Source organism: Calypte anna, chromosome 18 (assembly GCF_003957555.1).
Source record: "Calypte anna isolate BGI_N300 chromosome 18, bCalAnn1_v1.p, whole genome shotgun sequence".
Classification (NCBI taxonomy): domain Eukaryota; kingdom Metazoa; phylum Chordata; class Aves; order Apodiformes; family Trochilidae; genus Calypte; species Calypte anna.
In genome coordinates, this window is record NC_044263.1 from 7024812 (window position 1) to 7047373 (window position 22562).

General features: G+C 41.1%; 2 protein-coding genes across 5 annotated transcripts in view; one reads left to right on the forward strand and one right to left on the reverse strand.

Moving 5' to 3' along the window:
* Nucleotides 1–13322, reverse strand: part of SPAG9 (sperm associated antigen 9) — a 60383-nt gene extending 47061 nt beyond the window's left edge. The window contains exons 1-2 of one of the 2 annotated variants that reach the window (XM_030462003.1): nucleotides 12834–13322; nucleotides 6424–6544 (exon numbers count right to left, since the gene is read on the reverse strand). In XM_030462003.1, coding sequence (XP_030317863.1) covers nucleotides 6424–6544; nucleotides 12834–13139 — 427 coding nt within the window. In that variant the 5' untranslated portion in view covers nucleotides 13140–13322. The remainder of the gene's footprint in view (nucleotides 1–6423; nucleotides 6545–12833) is intronic. The other variant, XM_030462002.1, reaches the window with a different exon arrangement.
* A 51-nt stretch (nucleotides 13323–13373) lies between these two features.
* On the forward strand, nucleotides 13374–21373 carry LOC103529055 (nucleoside diphosphate kinase). Of its 3 annotated transcripts, XM_030462139.1 has the most exons (6): nucleotides 13374–13430; nucleotides 15362–15431; nucleotides 18895–19027; nucleotides 19568–19669; nucleotides 20425–20537; nucleotides 20845–21373. In XM_030462139.1, exons 3-6 carry the CDS (start codon nucleotides 18899–18901, stop codon nucleotides 20960–20962), a joined length of 462 nt encoding a protein of 153 aa, XP_030317999.1. In that variant the 5' UTR covers nucleotides 13374–13430; nucleotides 15362–15431; nucleotides 18895–18898; the 3' UTR covers nucleotides 20963–21373. The 3 variants fall into 3 exon arrangements, with proteins under 3 accessions (XP_030317999.1, XP_030318000.1, XP_030317998.1); XM_030462140.1 differs by lacking the exon at nucleotides 15362–15431 and having other exon boundaries at nucleotides 13414–13430; XM_030462138.1 differs by lacking the exons at nucleotides 13374–13430; nucleotides 15362–15431 and adding an exon at nucleotides 18112–18212.
* The last annotated feature ends 1189 nt before the right edge of the window (nucleotides 21374–22562 follow it).

Here is a 22562-nt window from a genome sequence, read left to right on the forward strand (position 1 = left end):
AAAATCATTTGTATCTAGTACCAATTTCTGACTTAGTCTCTGGCCAAAATAGCGTTTCACTGAGACATGTTTTGATTCAATGACTGTTTTGAAAGCAGCAGGATGCTTCATTTATACATTTGCTTATTGAAGCAAGTCACTTTTAGAGAAAATCCAACATGAAGTCAGCATGAACACAGAAGCTATAGCAGACTGGATTTGGTTTTGAAACCACTGACAAGTCAGGAATGAATAAGACATTTAAGGGCATTTTCTTCATTGCAGCAACATTTACAGCAATGGAATTACTCTAATCAAACTCCAGCACCTAAACTACTCACACAATACTCCCTTTAATTCGGAAAGGTACATGAGCAGTTAATTATGCCCTATTGGATTTCAACCTCCTCTCACCACTTTTGTTCAGGTGTATTTATAGCCAAGTTTAAAGCAGGCCAATCACTGCTCTAATTTTCTACTCCATTTTATTTTAGCCTCCAGCCTTGCAGCATGACTCGGTGCAGTCTCCTGAGCTCGCTGTACCCTCTGCCCCATCTAGTGGGCTGCTCACTCCACGTTCCCTCTGCACAATAAACACCAGGGACACTTCTGACTTCACAACAGGAGGGATCCTGGAAAGGAACTGAGAAATGCTTTAGTTGGAAATAAAACCTTCCTTTCCCGAACACTTTGATGCTCACATTTCTCTTCGTAGAAAGATTCTCCAAGTTTAGTAAGTGACAACCGAGGCACTGGAGGGAAGGGCAGATGGGACATTTGCCTTGTAAACAAAGTAACATCGATGAGAAAGCTTTCCTGAGAAAAAAAGACCCAAACAGAAAGCTCCAAATTTATTAAGAAATACAAGACTCAAGTTGTTCTACTCCTCCTTGGCTGGAGATGAGTTCTGCTGTCAGTCTTTGAAAAATACGTAGAAAGAATCCAGACCTGCACCAAACAAACCTCAACTTTTCAGCTTCTTTCAAGGAACAATTGAAAAGCTTTTTGTTTTCCTTAGAACAAACACTACAGTTGAGCCAAACCTAGAAATGGCATTACTGACAGATAGATGTCTGTCATACCAGTTTAGTTTTCACGTACCACTTTTTAGTTTTCACATCATTGTGTGCACAGAAGCACAAGTCAAATCTCTAAATAATGTCAAGCTTCACAGCTGAAAGTTCCTGTTAAGCAAACAGATCCATGTTAAGCTGCTGCTGCAGCTCCAGGCAGGTGTATTGCAGGGTATTGGATTCCTTTCAGATTGCACTCCCAGATAGACAACTTCTTGGTGTATATTACAGTAATGCTGGTATCTGGATAGCTCAAGTGCAAATAAAATACCAAGTAATTGAATATCTGCAGAAGATTCACAATCTGGTATTGCATTTTTACTGAAAGGCAGTGCTCCAAATAGTTCTGTTCAGCTTCTGAGGAAAACAAATCTGCATGGTTTTAGGTCAGCTGCCAAAAAGTCTGTCTCATATCCCAAATAAACCTACAGCATGAGCTATCAGTTGCTGGGAGATGTCACCTGATGTGGGAAATCCAATCAGCCCAACACTTGCGTCACAACCTATGCAGCTCTGAAGACAGAGTTGGTTTGTGGTTTGGTTTTTCTTGCTTTGTTGCTTGTTTGTTTTAAGATGCAGTTTTCCACAAATACAGTCTAACTTGAGTATAAATTACAAAGCTAACATTTGATAAACTGTTAGGTTTGGAACTGTATAGGTATGGAACTATATCTGTGCTCTGGTTGCCCAGCCAAAAGCAGTAAGATCTTTGCTGTACTTTAAAAGGAACCAAATCCATCAACACCCACAGCCTACCACCTCCATCAGAAAGCACTTCAACCATGCAGACACCATGTTTTTCAGATTCTCTCATAAAATAAATTACTCAGAGTGATTTTTCCAGACAGCATGCTCCAAAGCTGTAGTAAGTCAAAATACACTGCACTTTTACTCAAAAAAAAAAAAAAAAAAAAAAAAAAAAAAAAAAAAAAAAAAAAAAATTAACACACAGACTTTAACACATAAAAGAACTGACATTCCCAGAGAGGAAGGCAAAGAAGGGAAGTAAATTAAACCTTCTGAGCCACCACAGAACTCCGTGGCACATGATGTGAGCACTGAAAGGTGCTTATCCCTTTTAGTAACTGGAGACAGAGCAGTACCCAAAGCAGGATCATGTGCCCTCCTGGAGTGCTGCTGGGCAAGCAAGCTGCATATTGCTAGTACAAGTTTTTTACAGCTCTAAGTGCCTAATTTTCCAGGTCTAAGGCTGAAGTTTGAAACATCTTAATGCTGCAGATTAATTACAAGCAGAGCTAGGGGTCTCACCACAGCAAAGAGTTTAAATAACGAAGGTCAGATATATTCAAGCTCTTGTAAGAAATGTTTCTATGAAAGGCTGGTGTCTGCCTCAGACACATCATTGAAATGGAAGGGAAGGACAAGAATTTAAGTGTTAACTTTTCTTTTTTAATAATCTGGCATTTCCATGCTTGGTACTCCTCTACAACATTCAGAGGGGCCCTCTGCTGCTGAGAAAAAAAAGAAGTAAAATCTAACCAGGCCATAAAATAAAATAATTTTTTTTAAAGGACATTATCTTACACTCAGCAAGGTTGCTAAAGACCAATAGCAGAGCTTCTAAAACCTCTGCCTGTACCAACAACACTCCTAGATAAATCCTCAGAACTCTGTGACATTTCACTTGGTTTAACTTCCACAAGCTACAGCCTCCTGAGAACACAGGTGCTGCCTTTCCTCTGGTCCCTGCATGGGAAATGCTGGGACATGCCATGCACACCAGTGCAAGAGCAGAAGCAAACCATGGGAAGTTCCAGGGAAAAACTGCAGTGCAAAATGAGATAAAGAGATGCATCAGGGCCCAAGAGTCACACCACTGCAGCACATTCCTGCACTCAAACAGAAGTAGTAAATCCTTCCATCTCTGTTCCCCTTTAAGCAGTTGTAAAATTTACCAACATCCCCCCCAGGTTGTAACATGCTGCCCATTTTTGGCAGCAAGCTTGACTTAGGCAACCACCACAACCCATCAAACACCAGGAGAAAGGAGTTTCCATCAGGCTGAGGGGTAATTCAGTGGGCATCTGCTCCTGCCAGTCAGGATTTCATCACCTCCTGTGCCTCAGAACCCATACAGCAGTGCCACCAGGTCACCCTGACATCTCTTTTTAATTCCTCCTCTGAAAGAGTAGAGGGTGGTGGTTCACTCACCCAGGAGGAAGTGGATAACAACTGTTTAAAATTGCAATGTGGGGAAAAGAAGTCAGTGAACCACAAACTTCATAACTGGTGAAATAGGAAGCTCAGTCTGTGTCAACTTCTTCCATTTCAAACAGTAGATTTATTCCAACCAAGCTGGGTGAATATGTGGCTATGAATGTAACCCCACATGACAAATTCAAGTCCAAAGAAATATTTCTTTTTCTTCAGTGTGACAACCACTGAGACTGCAAAACCAAGAACATCATTCAGGACATAACAAAACTTCTTGAGTACTTGCAGTGAGCAGACATGTTAAAAAATCAAGCACATACAATAATGCTGAATCCTACCATGTAACTTAAGAGCTGCCCTCTCCCAGGGCTAACCAGTCTTCATCAAGTACTCACAATCAACAGTGTTCAAGAACACAAGTCAAAACTTTTTAATGTATAGAACTTGCTCTCAGAGGCCTTGCTTACTTGAAGAAAGAACATACAGTACAAAAAATAGTCTACAAGAAGCAAGAAGTCTTGTAGTTAAAGTTCTACATGGGACCCCAGGTCTTACCTGTTTTCTATTCTAAACTACTACTCATGTCATAAACTGATATTGCTATCTCAGGATCTGTACTCAGACACAAAAATGCAAACCCAGGTTTTATTTGCCTACTTGCTCCATCTCAGGCATTTACAATTCCCGTGACCAGGGATAACACTACCACTATTTTGAATGTTTATGTGGTGACAGTTGGCAATACCACAGACTAATTTAGATGCAGAGGCAGCAGCATAAGAAGTAGAAGAGAAAAAGAAACATAGCTAGAATACTTTCAGCCATGCCTGGTGAATTAAAGTGACACACTGGTATCTTAGGTATCATAGGACATACAAATTGCCTTGCCTAGAAAAGAGGAAACAAGGTAATGCAATAGAGTTAAAGAATATGTACAATAATATAGTTTTCATACCCTAGAAATTTAGAGCACATAAAAACCAGCTCGCTTGCATAACATTCATTAGGTGTTCAACAATTGTGCTTATGTCCTCTTTGATCTTGCTCTGCATCAGCAGCATCTCAAATCTTCAGAATAGTTTTTCATGTTGTCCCAGACAACTTAGCAACTCAAATCAGAAGCAAAACTCAACATTCAACAAAAGACTTTTCTCCAATAAAAAGATTTTGGAACTGTTTAAAAGTCAATGCTCTGACACCAGAACTTCACATTGTTAAGATAATTGTTTTCAACAACATATTTCTTACAATAAACCCCAAAAAAGTTAGTTTGACCCAAGAATCAGTGGTTCTACTAGAGCAACTGAGTTTCTCAAGCAAATGCTTTTATTATTATAATATACACACACAATGTAATTAGAAGTTTCAAATATATTTGGAGATACTAATCAAGGCAAAATAATTCACATTAGATTTAATATAGATAATATTATAGATTAATATTAATATAATATTATATATAATTAATATAGTATTAATATAATATAGATTTAATATATATAAATAGATTTATAGAGCAACTAATTTGTACTTTTTATTGTATTAACAGAAAAGTAACAGTATATACAACATGATGCAATCTTGATGCCATAATCCTGTTGTCAGAGTACAGGGTTTCCCATTAACAAGTTGTTTGGGCTTGGGCTTAAAGCTCAGTTGTTCTGGAAACAGTTACCAAAACAGACCACTCAACTCTTGTTCTGGTGTTTTCTTTTCCTCTCTCCTGTTGCTTTAACACACACACACATTTCCATTCACAAGAATCATAGCATTTCTGCTGAAGTGCTCCTCCATCACTGTCTGTACAGAATCCAAGAACATTTAACTATTTTTTAACTATATTGCCAACCAGATTTGAAACAATACAGATTTCAGAAAAACTGAGCTCTGTAAGCCACCTACATTAATCTTAACATAAATGCTACACAGTCACTCATGCCACTGAAAATTAAAATGTATAGAAAGATTATTATACCTTAAGTTGGAAAAGAGTTATGACTTGTTGTGTTATGGGCAGGAAAAGTAGCCAAGCAGAAATACAGGAAGAAAGACTAGTGAGAAGGGGGTATGTCTGGCACTCTGCTTCCAGAAACTGATCTTATCTTAATTTTATCAGGCTTGATGTAGTCCTACCTTACATGTGGCAGAGCCCAGCAATAAAAGCTGTACATTAACTAACAGATTAATGCTGGTCTTACATCTAGAGAAGTTACTTTGGAAGCTTAACAAAATGTTCACATTAATTTATATTGATCATTGTTTCTACACTGTGCTAAAAAGGCTAAATAAAAGCAAAAATCATAAGTTTCATTGCATTTTTAACAGATTTCCAGAAAAAAAAGAAAGGAAAAAAAAAACCAAAAAGCAACTCAATCCATCATTAGCAGCATAGCTCTTTCATCTTCAATTCAAGCCTGTGGCGTGGGGGAGACTAAATGAAAAGATTTCTGTGAGTTTTTTCTTCCTCTCTACCCTTTACTCAAGTAGGAAAAAAAAGTGATAAGGTTTCATTCACAGAGGATCTACCCCCACAAGCAGCAGCCCAGAAAAATATCTGTACTACAATATACTCACACTGTAACTTTCTGTATTTCAGAAAGCTGATAATTTGTATCTTTTACACAACCAACTGCAAGTTCTTTGTAAATTAGACAGTATCTCTTAACAGTGGAAGTGTTTTTCCTTAACTCTTCCTGTAGAAACTAAATGCCCCATATATAAATAATTGAGCATAGATTATAAATAATTGAGCATAAATTATACAAAGCTAATAAGAATCAGCATCAATGTTGTTCTCACCCCAGCAGTCCTTCCAAATCTGAAAATTACATTTATTATTATCACAGGCCACAAGCTCAATGGGAAGAAAATTGGTTTATTTTATGATGACTAACAAGGTAATTAGTTCTAAATATTTTCTGAAAAAGTTGCTAATATGAAGCTAATATGGTCCATGAGGAAAACAAAACAGCAAGTGGGAACAGAACAACAAAAGAATCAGATTGAGAGCCACAATTTTACATCAAATTTGCTTGCCTTAATTCTACAGAAAACAAATTTACACCAAAGTTAAATCTAGTTACATGTGAAAATACAGGAACTGGATAGCACACATCTTTAGCATATCTATTATTGTTTTATAGCAAATTTAAACTGCACTAATATCTCTTAAAGGGAGTACAATATAATTACTTACTTTGATCAGCATAGTTTTTTGCCTTGAGTTCAAGCTGTCGAGTTTGTGATTCTAATGCTTCCACTCTGGTCTGTAAATCCTTTTTCTCTTGTTCTTGAGAATCTTCAAACTCGATGAATTTCTAAACAAAAAAAAGTGGAGTTAGACTCAACAATTAATTACAGGTTTAATTTAACAGCAAAATTAAGAGGAATATCAGATATACTGTCATTCCTAGATTTGGTTTTAAAAGACTTTCACTTCAAGAAAAATGTAGGAGACAACCCAGCAGCCAGGGGTTGGTTCCTTGACAACTTCATGGCAAGGAAGGATGCAAGAGGCTTCCAAAACAACAGATCTACAGCTCACATCTAAACATGAAGGACACTTAATTCTTCTAGTCCAGGGTCCACAAGTCAATCAGGTTGCTCTGGGAAATCACTAAGTGCTAACTACTTCAGCCCAGCCTTCCTTGGACTAACAGGAATATGGATTATTTCATTCTTTCCTGACAACACTGTGTGTGAATACAGAGACCTCTGGAATCCTTAGACTGACCAAATATCAGTGAAGTGTATCCACAAAGGTACAGACACTGTAGTAAGGACATGGCAGCAATAGTGCCAGCCAAAATGACACACTCTTTTTTTCATTTCCAAGCAATTTCTGTTACCATTTGACAGGTTATAAAATACTAAATCTTCATCAAATACTTACCAGCAATCTCCTACAACCTGCCAGCTGCACAGAAAAATATTTATGGGCACTCTGCAGTTGTGCTGACCACCATCTTCTGCTCCCTTGGTTTCCCAGCTTTGTGTTTGACAAAATCCTGAAGTTCCTGATGCTTATATCAGTATTTACATTTTATAACATTAAAGTTAACAATTCATCATTAGAGCAATTTTTAATGTGTGGGGTTTTTTGCTATTTATATTAACCAAAAACTTCAGAAATTCCGTGTGTACTGGGAGCACAAAGAATACTTCTAATAGCCAAAGATGTCCTAGGCCATGTAATATTCTCTATTCTGCATTGCAAAGAGAAGGCCCCAAACACAAATTAGGCAGAAGGCTCACTGTACAGGGAGGAAGAGCACACCAGAAGCTTTTGCAGAAAAAACCCTCAAACATCCAAGACAGCTGAAGGATCAGAAAGCAGCCTGCAGCTGGGTACCACATGGAATCAAAGAGACAGAGGAAGCAGCAACTTCTAACTAAAAATAGTAATGTTATAGTTAATTTGAACAGAACGTTTTCCCCTACATGTTGATGGGGAAAAAAGTGGGGAAAATATTTCAAATGCTCACCATTTTTAATAAGCTAATATGAAGTTTTAGTCAATGTATTTTATGGCTTTCACAAAAGCAGAAACTCTCAGCCATATGAAGAGAGCTTCAGTTTAGCTGGGACATCAGAAGTTTTACTTAAAAATGTAATGATCTAGAAATGCATCAAAATCTAAGAAGGGGAACAAGAGTTCCATTCAGATAAGATCTCCATGGCTATCACAGGACTCTGCATGGTGATCATATGACTGTGCTTGAAGCTAAACCATGAAAAAATTGATAAACAGTTGACCTTAGCCCAGGTAGCATTGCTTTGAGCTCTGAGATTTAAAAGGAGTTCTTTTTCTTCAAAATGACAGATTTGCATACATCTTTCTACCCTCTCAACACACAGTTCAGGAATATTTATTTGTCAATGTAATACTGAAAAACTCCATCTTTAAACTTGTTTCATGTCTCCTTTGTAGTAAGTGATGCAAGAGTTTTGCCTCTTTTATATTAAAGTCATGTCTGGCTTATCCTTAGCAGGCTCCCTTTTTAAAAAGGGCTTCAAAGTTTGACACAAGTTTGGCACTGGGGCTGAAGACCAACATGGTTTTTTAAATTAAAAGATGGGAAAACATGAAAGAACTATAAAACTGTGACATCTTTGTTTAGTTGCTTCTCTGATGATTTCCAGAAGTCAGATGTGTCTCACAACTTGCAAAAGGCCAATGACAATTGCACTTTTGAATAAACAGCCGTTCAAAGCCATCAATGTCATTGTTACTCATGAAACTAAGGACAGATATCACATTGTATTTCCTCAAGTTCTTCAACTCTGAGCATTAAAACTAGGTTTGTATTGAAATTAAATGGCTTTATCTTCCACTACTTTACCTTCATTTTGTTAAAGTTACACCTCTTCAAGGCATTACTAAAGTTAGGGCTAGATAATTCATTTTCCTCTGCTGAAAACTACAGCAAATAATGGACTAAAAACTTCAGACTTGGAGTGTTTCTATTTGGTTTCATCTCTCCTTCTGGTCATAGTATTAAAACACAGGCAGAGCCCCAGGAAACTGATCATCTCATCCTGACTAAGCCTGGATGACTATGTTGGAAGGACTAGTCAGACAAACCACCACAGCAGCCAAGGATGGGCTGAGCACCCATATTAAAAGCCTTTTTTTTTTAATGTTTGCATTGACAATACACTCAAATACTGCACAGCTTCTGCATTAATGTAAAGGCAGCAGCACAGGTAGGAAGATGCCAGCCACTGAACATATGGATACCAGACAGGTTCAGATTTCAGCCCAAGTTACCAGTTAGCACAAAATACTGAGGCAAACAAAAATTCAGCTTTCCTCATTTTAAGTGACCTCCTGTCTAGGCCACAAAGCCATATCTTACAACTCTATCAAGAAGTGAGATTTTTCTGGTGCTTTTTCATGACAAAACTAGTTGAAGGACATGAACACATCTTTAAAGCAATCAGACCAAATACAAGATTACAGAAGGGATGGCTACAACAGCCCTTAAAAGGTGATCTGATTCCCAAGCTCTGATGTTCAGTGTTGATGTTGGGATCCTTATTTTGATTTGGACATAACAAGGTGTAAGCACAGGATGTGATGCATCCCTCCCTCTGCATGTGCCTCCTGCTGAAACCCAAGCCTGTAATACCTCCACAAACTATGTCTGGCAACTCCCATTTAATCCTTCCCATTTTCTCCAGGCAGTATCAACCATGCCATTTCAGACAGACATTTGTCTAACCTGTTCTTAAAGAAGTCCAATTAAAAGTAAGAAAAAGTACTTTACAACTAAGTTTCAGAAGTCTTTGTGTAATCAACTTTAAATCTATTTAAAATTTACAGCAATAACCATTGAAACAAACATGAACTGGAACTAGACAATGGGACAGCACAGCACACACATCTGGAGCCTTCTCTCAAGTGTATAACCATTTATTCAGTTACTAATACAGTACAAGCCAAATTAAATGTTTCTTCCTATCTTTACATCATCATTCATCTGTTTCCTTGTATTTTCTCCAACACACAACCCAGGTGCAATATGAAGCATATCTGGTGTCAGGGTCCCACCTCCTTGGCAGTCTTTATTAACACATGACATGTCCTGCAGAAACTTTTACTGCAATGACACCAGTTTTTCATCCAATGCTTTGTTCTTCCTGAAGGAAGGAAAGGTAACTATGAGCCAGCTCAGGTGGACTTGGGATAGATAAAAATTTATGTAACTGCAAACAACCAAGTAAGTTTTACACTATTTTAGCAAGTTCTTTGTGTAGTGGATCTCAATTTTCCTTTCATAAACATTAAAAATACTTAAACTCTTACTGCACAGCTTTTATTTAGCACACAGTCCTAAGGAAGAAAGTTAACTTCAAGAGCAGTAAGAAAAGGCAGCCACCAAGCTCATACTTAAAGCTAATTTTCATGGTGGTAAATCCTTTTTCATGGTTGCAAAAGTAGCAACCAAGTATTGAACATCAGATTTCAAGAACAGCTCAATCCCACAGAAGAAAGCAGAAAAGCAAAAAGATATATTAGCTTGACATGGCTAAAGGGAGTAGATTTTATCCTGGTTTCAAGTCCACACAGAAGTCTTTCTGCTGGCCACACACACCAGGTATGGAGCAGGAGTAAAACTACAGGAGTAAAACTGACTGGTGTATAAAATAGCAGAACCTCAAACCCTTTCCTCTCTCCCACTTCTTTGTGACAGGGCTTGCTGCCTACAGTCACCAAGTGGGAAGGTAAATTCTGCAGAAGTGTAAGCAGAACAACTGGTTCCTCTCTTTCTTCAGCTGTATCACAAAATATACCATGGTGAAAGCCAGACAAGTGACTTCATAGGGATGAAAAAGGTCATGACTGTAATCTAGAGGACTGAGAACTAGGCCCAGAACTTCTCTAATACATTTTTTTTCAAGCCACTATAACAGAAGTCCACAGGCAACAGCTTTCAGGATGTTTCTTAAGTATCATTTTTAAGAGTAGGAAATAAAGGAGATAAATTAGGACGATGGTGTAAGAAGGTTTCTATTCCAAGAGTAAACAATTAATATTTATCAAGATCCTGCTGCAAATAAAAATCCCTACCAGCAAGCAGAAAGTAAAGGAAGGTCTGTTAATCCTTCAGGACAGTCAGAAAAGATGATACAAAACAGTGAACTTCATATCTCAGAATTCTCCATCGTGCTCTCAGATTACACAAACAACCTCCACAATGAAAGGAGAGAAAGACACTAAGCCAGTAACTTGTCCAAGGGAAGTAGTGCTGTACTCATGTTCCCTCCTTTCACTTCAACCATACTGCACCCATCAGATTATCTCAAGACTCAAAATAAAATGGTTGCAACAATCAAGCCTGAATAAAACACACACCTCTCGTGGGCATGGCATGCTTTGTGTATGACATTTTCACACATATTCTGCATAACTGACCTCAGCACGTCACAAACGTGACCTTTGCACTTAAAATTGAGATAATGATCTTTGGTCTAATTGCACTTTGGAAAGCATCAGTAAACTGTCTTGCAGCAGGATTATTAGTTTTTAGGCTGCATATTGCTTGTTCCCTCAAGGTAATTTATCATGACACAAAGAAAAAAGAGGCTGCAGTGAAACACACTGCCAAGGTAAGAGTGTGCAGCTCCTGAAGAGCCACAACACAATTAACACCGTATTTTATTTCATCATATTCTTATGGTTTCTGTTCTGCTGCCCAAGGCCTGCTTTTTTTCAATCTGGCAAATGCTGCCTGTTTCAAGCCTGATTGATTTTCCCATGAAAAATACTTATGTTCAGGAAATACTTATGTGCCTTACTCTCTTAATAAAATGTTCTCTACAAAAGCCTGTTACACTGAGCCTGTGTCAGAAATAGTGATTAAAGCTTTACAGTAAGAGTCCCCAGACTGCAGTCCATAATATATCAAACAACTACATGTTTGACAGCAAGGATGAATTATCTGTTAGTCCAAGAGTTGGGGGGGACACAGTTCAAATCACATTACTTTGAAACAAACTAACAAAGTCTTGGAACACTTTCCAAGCAACATTTTTTGGTCACTTATTAGCATAATGCATACAAATATTTGCACTGGGTTAATGTTTCTCTAAGTTTTTGTTGTCAATATTGTCTTGACCCTCAGTGTCACACTACTGGGTTTTTGTACAATTTAGAAGGTAAGCACAACCACAGAGATAAACACAGGACACAAAGTCTTGAAATAGACTAACTACAGATAATGCTGTCAATCCAATTTCCTACAGGAGTTTGGCAAGACAATGGACTGGGGGAAATTATCCTGCTCAGCTGCTTTCTATTGTATTGGTTGATAATCTTGCAGAAAATCACACTTCACAAGCTTACTTACACTGAAGTAATTCTCAGAGATTTTTATTTCAATTTTTATAGTAACACCCTAAGTCAGAGTCTGTGTCATTGCGTGGCCTACACCACCTGCAGCTTTCATGTACCACCTCTGAAGAATGCCAGTCTAGACAGCACAGATTTCCCCATTTATTTATTTTTTTGCAAATACTCCCTACAACTGACACGAAATAGACAATCCTCCTCCTGCCTCAGGGAAAATCCGGAGGAAAAGCGAAAGAGCGGGGCAAGTCCCTGATTCCCCGTTTACCCCGCACACCACTACCGCTGTTCTGCGGACCGGGAGACCAAGCTCTTCAGGGAGTTATTGCAGAGTCCTCCAGGAGGAACCACCCTGAAGACTCCCGGACTCACGCCCCAGAGCTCCGACACCGCCCGCCTCGCAGCCCGGAGCAGCGGGCACCGGAGGCTGCGGAGCGTAGCCGGGAGGACGCGCTCCCCGCCTCCCCGAGACACGTCGCGACCTGAACTCGTCACCCGGTGGCTCTCAGCCCAGGGAGCCGCCACCGCCACCCCGGGCCTCCCTGCGTGGGAGCCGCAGGAGGCACCCCCGGGCCCCGGTGCCGCAAGCACCACCCCGCCCTCCGCGGGGCCCCGAAGGAGGCGGCTGGGCAGGAAGTCCCCCCCGCCTCTCCCCACCGAGGAAGCCCGGAGCCGCCGCCCGCCTCGGGAACGGCTCCCCGCCCTCCACCGGCTCCGCTCCCGCCTCAGCCCCCGGGCCCGGCGCCCGCCCTCACCTCCTCGGCCTGTTTGCGCAGCGCCTTCTCCCGCTCGTACTGCGTGAGGAGCTGCTCGTTGTCGTCCCGCAGCAGCTCCAGCTCCACGCTGGTCTCCTGGCTGTGGGCGCACACCGAGTCGAGGTTCTCCAGGACGGCCACCACCAGCGGCATCAGCTCGGCCACCACCTCCTCGTCGTAGCGCCCGATCAGCCGCTCGAACTCGCGGTAGATGGAGCCCGCCAGCCCCGACACCCGCTCCGACATCATGGCGGGGCCGGGGCCGCCGGGGTCCTCCTGATACACCACGCCGTCCGCCAGCTCCATGGCTGCGGGCGAGCGCCTTCCCTCGCGGGGCTCGGCGGGGCGGCAGCAGCTCAGCGCTCCCGGCGCCTCCTCCTCCTCGCTCTGCGGCGGGGCCTCGCCTGCAGCCCGGGCCAGCGGGGCGGCAGGGGGCGGAGAGCGGCACCGGCGCACGGCACTGACCTCACCCGCCGCGCCGGGGCGGAGCTGCCGCGTCACAGGGGAGGTCAGAGGGGCGGGAAGGGAAGATGGCGGCTGCCGGTCAGTGTCTCAGCCCCTGGTCAGCGCCTCAGCTCCCGAGGTTATCCCGCTGAGGTGAACGCGGGCTGCGGGAGCGAGGGGATGGCTCCCGAGGTCCGCGACGCGTTGGGGGGACGATGAGGTGCCCGGCGGTGGGAGCTGAGGGTTGCCGGGCCCTCGGGCAAGGTGCTCGCCTCAAGGGGAGATGTTTAAGTCTGTCCCGGGCCGGAGCTCCGGAGCTGAGGGCCGTGGGGAGGCAGTGCCCGTGGAAACGGCCTTGGGAAGGGCCGGGGCAGCGGGAAGGCAGGAGGGAGCCCGAGGGATTGCGCGGTGAACCTTTATTTCTTTGAATAAGTTTCAAGGAAATGCTCTCTGACGGTGCACGTGAAAACATTATTATTTATTTATCTATTGCATCCCCCAGGGGTATAAATAGATTAAGTGATTCCTTTGGGGATGGCTGCCAGAGCTAAAACTGGGTTCAGGACTTGGCAGCACCCAGCCCATGATTTGGTCTCAAGTTGGCTGATCCCTGACAGCCAAAAGATCTTTTTTTTCTAATGATGTCTCCAAATAAATATCAAAAGCGCTTTCTTAGTAACACAACTTAGGAAACATATTGCACTTGCTGAGACAGATTGGTTTTCCTTGGATTTGGAACAGCAAATGCCATTCTGGACCATGTGTTTCATCATGTGAATAACAAGAGATTCTAGGCACAGTAAATCTAAAAACATTACTCAGATTGAAAAGTTTGAATTGCTCCATATCCCTCATTTTTATCATGTAATTAATATTTGCAGAAATCACTATTTTGCATTAAATATTTCATGTACAAGGCAAGGATGTTAGGAAGCCAGTGGCTCAGTAGCAGCACTGGAACAAAGAATCAAGAGTTTTAAAAGAAGCAAAATCTTGAGAAGTGGTGGAACTCTTAACTGCAGTGCTTGCATTAATATCCACTGGAGTGCAGTAGAGGTTTACACTATTTCCTCTGTTTTGGACAGATTCTAAGACAGCAACTGTGCCTTAAATGCATATGCTGCATTGCCTTTTTATGTACTGAGGTACTGGCTCTGAGTAGGAATGACAAGAAGAAAATAATTCAGCTCCAAGTACTGGATTTCTTGAGTATTGTGTTTAGACGTCACCCTCCTAAGCTAATACTTAGCATCATGTGGCAAGGGCACTGGCAGTTAACAGACAAATCTATTTTTAAAAATGGCAAAAAGGAAGAAAAGCTGTCTGCCTGTTAACTATGACAAAAATATTACATCGTTTTAGCTAAAAAATAATTTAAAAAAACTCTTTCCTGCTTACATCTCAAGTGATGTTTCATTGAAAAGATTGGATATGATCCTTATGAAAATACTGTTTTTCATACTTCTCTTTAGCAACTGTCCACAATGAAAAACTGCACCTTTTCTGTGCTTGCCTGCTCTCTGCCTTGGATTGCAATCTTTACTGGAGGCAGGAGAGCTGAGGGAAGCTGTCTTTCAGAATTTCTCCCTTTAGGTGATACCTCATTGCCCATTTGCCTCACTTGTTTGTATTGCAGAGGCTCTGAGAACCTTTAGGGAGTTGGTTATTGACACATTTATTTTTTAACTGAGCTTGAATAGATTTGCAAACAGAGTTGAGAGGCAGCAGGACAATGCTGGCAGGCTGTGTGTGACTGCAGTGGACTTTGAACCCACACCTCCCCACATGACTCCTGTAATACTGCATCACGTGAGGACAGCTCCAAACAGCTGCAGAGTGTTGGGAGGATAAAAGTACCAATCATCTGGAACTGCAGCAGTGATCATTTTACCTGTGTAGAGTTTATTGCCATCACACTTGGCTGGCTGCACAAATACACAAGCTCAAAAGATCTTCCTTCTGACAGATGGCAAAAATGGGTCAAGGTGTCTGCTGACAGCCTTTGAGGGAAGGGGTCTCTGAGGACATGCTATTTTTATCCTCTTTCGATTAGTAAAATTGATAAATAGGGTTTGATTCCACAGCTGGAGCAAGCCCATGACTGAGCAGGGAGACTGTTGCCACTACAGGTGCAAGTCAGACTGAGGAGTACAGGTAGGGGAGAGCCACTTGTGCTCCTCTTTTATTTCTCTCACTTTTATTTCTAGTCACCTGGGGGGATCTAACAGGGATTAATAAAGTACTTAGACAGTAGAAAAATTATCTTGAGGCAGGTTTCAAGTGGTGTTAAAGTTTATCTTATTTACAGTCTTACCATTGTGATCACATTTTATGATGTTCACCTTGAAATCAGTGTGAGATCAGAAACTCGGGGATGGATTAAAAATAGAACAACTTATGGAATTATATCCTAGTTGCTTGCCAGGAGATTAAGGGGCCTTGATGACTTGTCAATTTAGTAAACTAATCAAGCATATGAAACAGCACAAAGAAATCTGATAGTATTGTCTTTGTAGCTTGAAGGCAGTGGCTGTTTCTGGTAACTACTTGAGTAAAATGCAGTTCACACTCTTGAGGAAAGAGCTGCTTGAAAAATAGATTAGTTTTCTAGGTAATAAGAAAAATTATATTCCCTGTCCCTAGAAATAACAGTTTATTTGGAAGTAAATTGATTTGCAACTTAGCAGGGAAGAAAAGTAGCCCCTGAATCAGTAGGGGATGAGAAGAGTTTAACTAGGACTTGACCCAGAGGGAGATATTGTTGGAAAAACTTAATTCTCTGGTGCTGTGTATCTTAAAGGGCAACAGGAATCAAGCTAAAAAGATGAATGACAGGAATACTTAACTTAATGAAGAGCAGTATAGACATGAGCAAAAAACCATGGGAGGCTTGCAGGTCTGGTTATAAGGAGCAAGAGGTGCACAGCACAAAACATGAGCCTTGTTGAGAACTCTCTAAATGTTGCAAGTGGTACAGGTGTAGGCTGAGACCTTTGTACAGCTGGGGCCAAGAGGACAGAGCTGGGAGATGTGTTCTCCTGGAGTTTGGGAGACATTCACAGTCAGTCTTTTGCCTTATACCCCTTTCAGAAATCTCTACTGGTTTTAAGTAATGGGTAAATGACCTGAGCTCAGTAATTGTACTTGGTTCACTCACTGAAAACTTTGCAGGGCTTTATTTTCTCTTCCCATGATCAAGATGTTTTTAGGAAATTATTTGTCTAGCTTGACTACTTGTTTGCATTTTAGGGAAACATGTAATTTTCAATGTAATTTAGTTAATTCTGGTAGAATTTTCACCCTGCAGAAAAAGCTGCTTTTTTATACATTAAAAATAACAAGTGTGTTTCTGTGGTGGTTCATGTACTATATAATGCACAACCTGCTCTGCTAATCGTGGATTAATCTCAAAAGTGACAAAGATGACCCTTATTTAATGAGGTTAAAAGACTTGGCAAAGATCACACAGCAGACAGTGCTTGCCCACCTTAAAGTCCTAAGCTTTAATCATTAAATGGCATCGTTTTAGCCAGGCTATAAATAGATGTCCTTTTGCTGCTTTTAAGCAAATATTTTTCTAAACATCCTGTTTCTAGAGACCTTTTCTATTTTTAGTTTTAAATATTATTTTGCCTTGCTGAGGATTACAGCCTTGCTGAGGATTTTGCCTTGATGAGGAACACTAAAGCTGCAGTGTTTTGTTTTAGTAGTGTGAAACAAATGTGTTTTGAAACAACTATATAATGGATTGACATTGCCAGGAGAATACTCAGAAATTCTAAGTTCAAAATAACTTAAAGGGGGACTTGCTAGACTGTCCAATGCTGTGTTGTTTTAAACATCTTAAGTAAATGACCTTGGAAAAATGGGTGCATCATCCTATCATCATACTTGGAAAAAAAAGGCCCCTGGGTATCAATGAATAGGTTATTTGAAGAGATTCTTATGTCAAATCTATCTAGCTGCTCCTACCAGAACTGGAAGTAAGACGTGGATGTGTGAAGGATTGTAGCAAAGAAAGGGATCCCAACTAAGGAGATCCATGATACCAAAAAGCTGAGCTGACTCCTGCTCAGCAGCAGCTGTGTCCTACCCAGAGGGAAGTGAAATCCATTTTATTTTGCTTTCAAGAAGAGCCAGGGAGCAGAGCCCAGGAAGTTCATCCCAGTTTCAGAAACAAAGACAGGAGAAGCACGGATTTCCTCTCAGCAGGACATGCTGTGAATACAAGAACTTGGGTGTCCAGAGATTTTATCTTCAGATCTCTCAAAGGAAATAAAATGCTCAAGGCAAAACATTGAAGAGCTAAATTGTTGAAGGGTGTTTTTGAGATCTGATACAGTATAACCAATGAAAAAAAAAATTGCCTTCTTTAGCGAGGAAACTTAGAACACTATGAGAATTTTTTTTAATTAAAATATTTTTTTGTGCCTTTTATTAAACAAAACCGAGATTCAGCAGCGAAGAATTAGATGCTTTAAAAAGGCATTTCCCGAGCATCCCTGCATTAAATAGCTTGGAAAAGAGAAAACCACCCTCTGATGGTGGAAACCAACACCCGACCTGGGTGCCGGGGCGCGGGGCCAGTGAGAGGTCGGGCCGAGAGGCGGGGGATGAAAAGGGGACACGGGTCCAAGTCCCTTTAGCGGATTAGGAGCGAGTGTGCGGGCGGGCACCGGCGGAAGGGTCCCGGAAGGGTTAGGTGAGAGGAGCCTCAGCGCGGATGGTGCGGGGGCGGTGTTCCCCGCAGTGTCTGTGTGTGCGGGGCCTGTACCGGCGGGGCCCGGCGCCCTCTGCAGGCGGGAGGCCGCACCGTCGCCATGGCAACCGGCATCCCCGAGGTGGCGACCCGCTGAGGCGGCTTAGGGCTAAGCCGAGGCTTGGCCGGACCGGCTGCGGCCATGGGCCGGCAGAGGCAATCGGAACCGCCAGCAGGTGAGACGGGAAAGCGGGGAGCTGCTGGGGGGATGGGGGAGGAGGTGGAGAGGGTTGAAATGGCCTCCCGGTTCCGCGGGGCCCAGGGAAGGGTCTCACCGCGGGCAAGGGAGGAACCCGGCCCGTTTCGGTAGTTTCTGCACTTCTTAAACGGAACCAGACGGTGCTGTGCGGCCGGTGAGAGTCTCCTCTGGTGGGCTTCCCTGAGCTGGGGGGTTTGTGTGTATCCGTACGGGGGTATCTGCACACACACGGCCACAGTTGCCCCCGAACAATATTCCGAAATAAATCTGTGGTATTGGGGTTTTACAGATGAGAATTGTGCATACGGATTTATTCAGCCTATTTCACCCTGAATGGCAGGCAGCAGCCTCCCACGCTGCACTTTGAGATGTGTCTGTGGCAATCTTTACCTTCCACTCCACTTCATCAGGGTTTTTCTGATTTTAATATTTGCTAATTGCTTGTTTCTATTTTTGTCACAATGTTTTAAACTTCCTCTTGCAGCGCTTGGGAGAACCCCTGTACAGCGACTGATTCCTCAGATAAGATCATGGGTTAATGACCCTCAGAGGCAGCTTGATTTAATTATTATAATAATTGACATTCCATGTGATCCAGGGGTGTGACTGTACCTGCCTCCTCATCCTGGAATATTGACTTTTATTCCCTTCTTCATTAGCACAATGGCTTCCATCTCCGAGCGCACCTTCATCGCCATCAAACCCGACGGGGTCCAGCGGGGCCTGGTGGGAGAAATCATCAAGAGGTTTGAACAGAAAGGATTCAAACTGGTGGCCATGAAATTAATACACGTAAGCTTTTCTTTAATTTGCTTGTCTCCTTTTTCATATAAAGTGTGGCCTTAAAACACAGTGCCTTCCTGTAGCGACAGCTGTAGCCTTCAGAACAATTAAACCTGCCATTTTGATGCCTTTAAATATTTTTTGTATTTTAATGTTTTGGAAAAGTTCCAATTCCCAGCTCTGAGTAAGTGCTTTAGACATGCTAAGCGTGCTAATTTTAGTAACTTGATGTCCTTAGTCTGAAGATCATTTTTCTTCTAGGTGCATCCCCTATCTAATTAATAACTGAATATCTTCAACAAATGCCAGTTCACATAAACTGTCTATCTTAGCAAGAGATGCTTTTCTGAGTTCAGCTGTGGTGAAAACAAACACTTCATATTCACCTCAACTGAAAGTACTTCTAGGAAGATGCTAGAAATGCTGAATTTTTGAGTGCGTGCAAGTTTCAGGATTACCAGTGTTCTGTGGTTAATCTATATGATTCCAGTGTGCTCTTAAGTTCTTACAGTAAGCTTTTTTTGTTTGGCTGGTTGGTTTTTAATGCAGGCCTCTGAAGACCTTCTGAGGGAACACTACATTGACCTAAAAGACCGTCCCTTCTATGATGGTCTGGTGCAGTATATGCATTCTGGACCTGTTGTAGCTATGGTGAGTTCCTAAAAATGAAGCTAAGAAAAGAACAGAATTTAAGTGTTATACCTGCAGTAAGATTGTGTTACCTATTGAATTTTACTTTATATTTAAAAGGATTTTAAAATCTAGATTCACATACTGCAATTAGGAAGATGCATAACTCCTTTTTAACATCCTGTTAACTCCTTTTTCTTTCATTTTGTTGCCATCATCTCTCCCTCCGTTGAGTCACTGTGTTGAGGAAGAGGGTAGGAAAGTAAAGGGGGAACCAAAGCTGGGACCTTCGTAAACACCAGACCTGCACAAACCCCCACTATGAAATGCCATGTATTAAGCAAGCCAAAAAATGTTGGTGGAATGTTCTTAATATAACTCCTAAACTATAAAAACTGAAAATCTTTTCCAGTCTGACTTAATTAGAAAAAATTTTCTTTGTTTTTCCTTTGTAGATTATTTGTAAAATAGTTGAACTGGAGGTCTAGGTCTGTAATGACCCAACAGCCTTGTAAGGCTGATTACTATATTAAGATTTACAACTGTTCTCTTCCCATCCTTCATGAGGAGAAGTATTGTGCAGAACTTCAGCAGTTGCTTCAAGAGTTTGAGAGAAAATATTGGAGATTAAATATGTCTTGCTACAGGAAGGTTAAGATGGTGATTTGTGCCATGAGGTGCAGTATTAAGTAATTCTCTAATGTATGATTTACTCTTGCTACTTAATCTACTACTAATATTTAATAACCTCAATGGCTTTTTGATTTTTTTTTAAGGTGTGGGAAGGTCTTAATGTCATTAAGACTGGAAGAGTGATGCTGGGGGAAACTAATCCATTTGATTCAAAGCCTGGCACTATTCGTGGTGACTTCTGTGTTCAAGTTGGAAGGTATATTTTGAAACTATTGATACCATCTAAAGACACAAAATGTCCAGTGGTACATATGATATGTGTAGGAACTCCATCCCTCTCTAGCCAATGAACAGAGCTGCTGTTCCCTATGCCCATGGAATGTTCCAGTCTAAAAGTGGAAACCAAGTTGTGGTCTTGCCCACTGACAAAAACAGTGAGCAAAGCTGGGGCTGTGTACTCAGTGCCTTTACTACTTGACATTTACTACAACTTCACTCCATCATAGTGACCACTTCAAAGGAGGAGGCTGAGTTTGATTTACATCTGCCTCTTCTTTTCCTAGGAACATCATTCATGGGAGTGATTCTGTAGAAAGTGCTGAAACAGAGATCAGTTTGTGGTTCACTCCTGAAGAACTGGTTGATTACAGAAGCTGTGCTCACGAATGGATCTATGACTAGAACTGAGCCTACATCATTTAACATCCCTAACATCTGTAAACACATGCTAGCCTCTAGCTATTTCAAAGCCCTTCAGATGAATTGGTAGAAACTTACCTCAGAAAACTGTGAGATTATTCTTTTGTGACTAAAAATACAGAGTTTGCTGCTGCTTTGTATCAAGAGCTGTCAGGTAGAGGTGGAATTAAACTTTTAAAAAGCTGCTTCTGAGATTGAGAGGTATGAGACTAAAGCACAGAGAAGTAAACCATTCATTGGTAATGACATAGAATGCATATATTTTCCTGAAACATGCTGTAGTCATAGAGGATATTTTGGTAAATAGAAAAAAGAATGGTAAAACTTATTTGGTAAATAAATATGCCAATGGCTCAGTGTCAAAGTTTAACTTTGTTAAAATGTTAGGGGTCAGCTGGTGGTATGTAAATATATTGATAGTGTGCTCATATGTTGAGGAATGAAGCATATATCAAATGAATCCCCTTGCCCAAAAAAGCTGCAGAAAAAAAGCTTATTCTCTCTCCAGAATATGCTGTGCCTGTAGCACAATGTTGATTAAAATGAGACCTTTCCTTTAGGCTGATGCTGTTTCACTTGCCTTTTTTTTTTTTTCCCCCCAGGATTTGTTTAAGCATTTTATGGAAGGATTAAAATGCCAGGCTTTTTAAAATGCCCTTTTTATGTGAAAAGAAGATTAATGTGAGGCTAGATGAGGAAGATCTATCTTCAGCCACTTTATTGTAGCAGCCCTCTGATGTGGCACAGAACAACAGTGATGTTTGCTTCACTGGCAGGACAGCTGATAACTGTGTTCTCATTTCTGTTCTTTCCTTAATGGCTGGAACTAAAAAACAAACTGGTTCTTGGATAAGGTATTTCAGAAGGCATTTTAGCTTTTTTTTTTTTTTTTTTTTTTTTTTTTAATTATTTAATAATGGAAAGTAATACAGTCATAAGAATGCTCAGTGTGTGTCAGTAAAGGTGTCTTTTTTGATCAGCCTCTTGTAGAGATTGTAAGAATATTCACAAACTCTGCTGGACAAGAAGCAGGAAATGTGTTGGGGTCAGTCTTATGTATTTATTTACCTGTAACATTGTATCTGTGAAGAGCAGGGGTCTCATGAAATTAGCTGTTCAAACTCCAAGGCTTTTTCCTGTAGTGAGATCTTGTTTCAAACAGTTAACTGTGCAATGAATTCTGAATTCAATGCTTATGGTATTTTATGAAGATATCAATCTCCTAAAGAGAGATGGTATCAAGTAAAACAACATTTACTGTTTCTTAAGTGGAAAAAAGTAACTTTTTATTTTGTTGTCTCAGGGCTAATTAATTAATATGAGCGAAACCCAAATGTTAACTGCAAAACCCTAAATGAAGTTGTAAATGTTTCTTCTGAAAGTACTCAGTGTTATATAAGATAAATAAGTTAAAGGTTGTTAGAGAGAAGGGAACACATGACAAACCTGTGCTCAACATGACTCTTTCCAGATTCATTTTTGCTTGAAGGACTCCTTGAGGTTTCTTTTTCTTGATTTGCTTGCTGCAAAATAGAGAAACTGTTTTGGAGGTGTGGGGGTTGTCAGAAAGCTCCTGATTTGT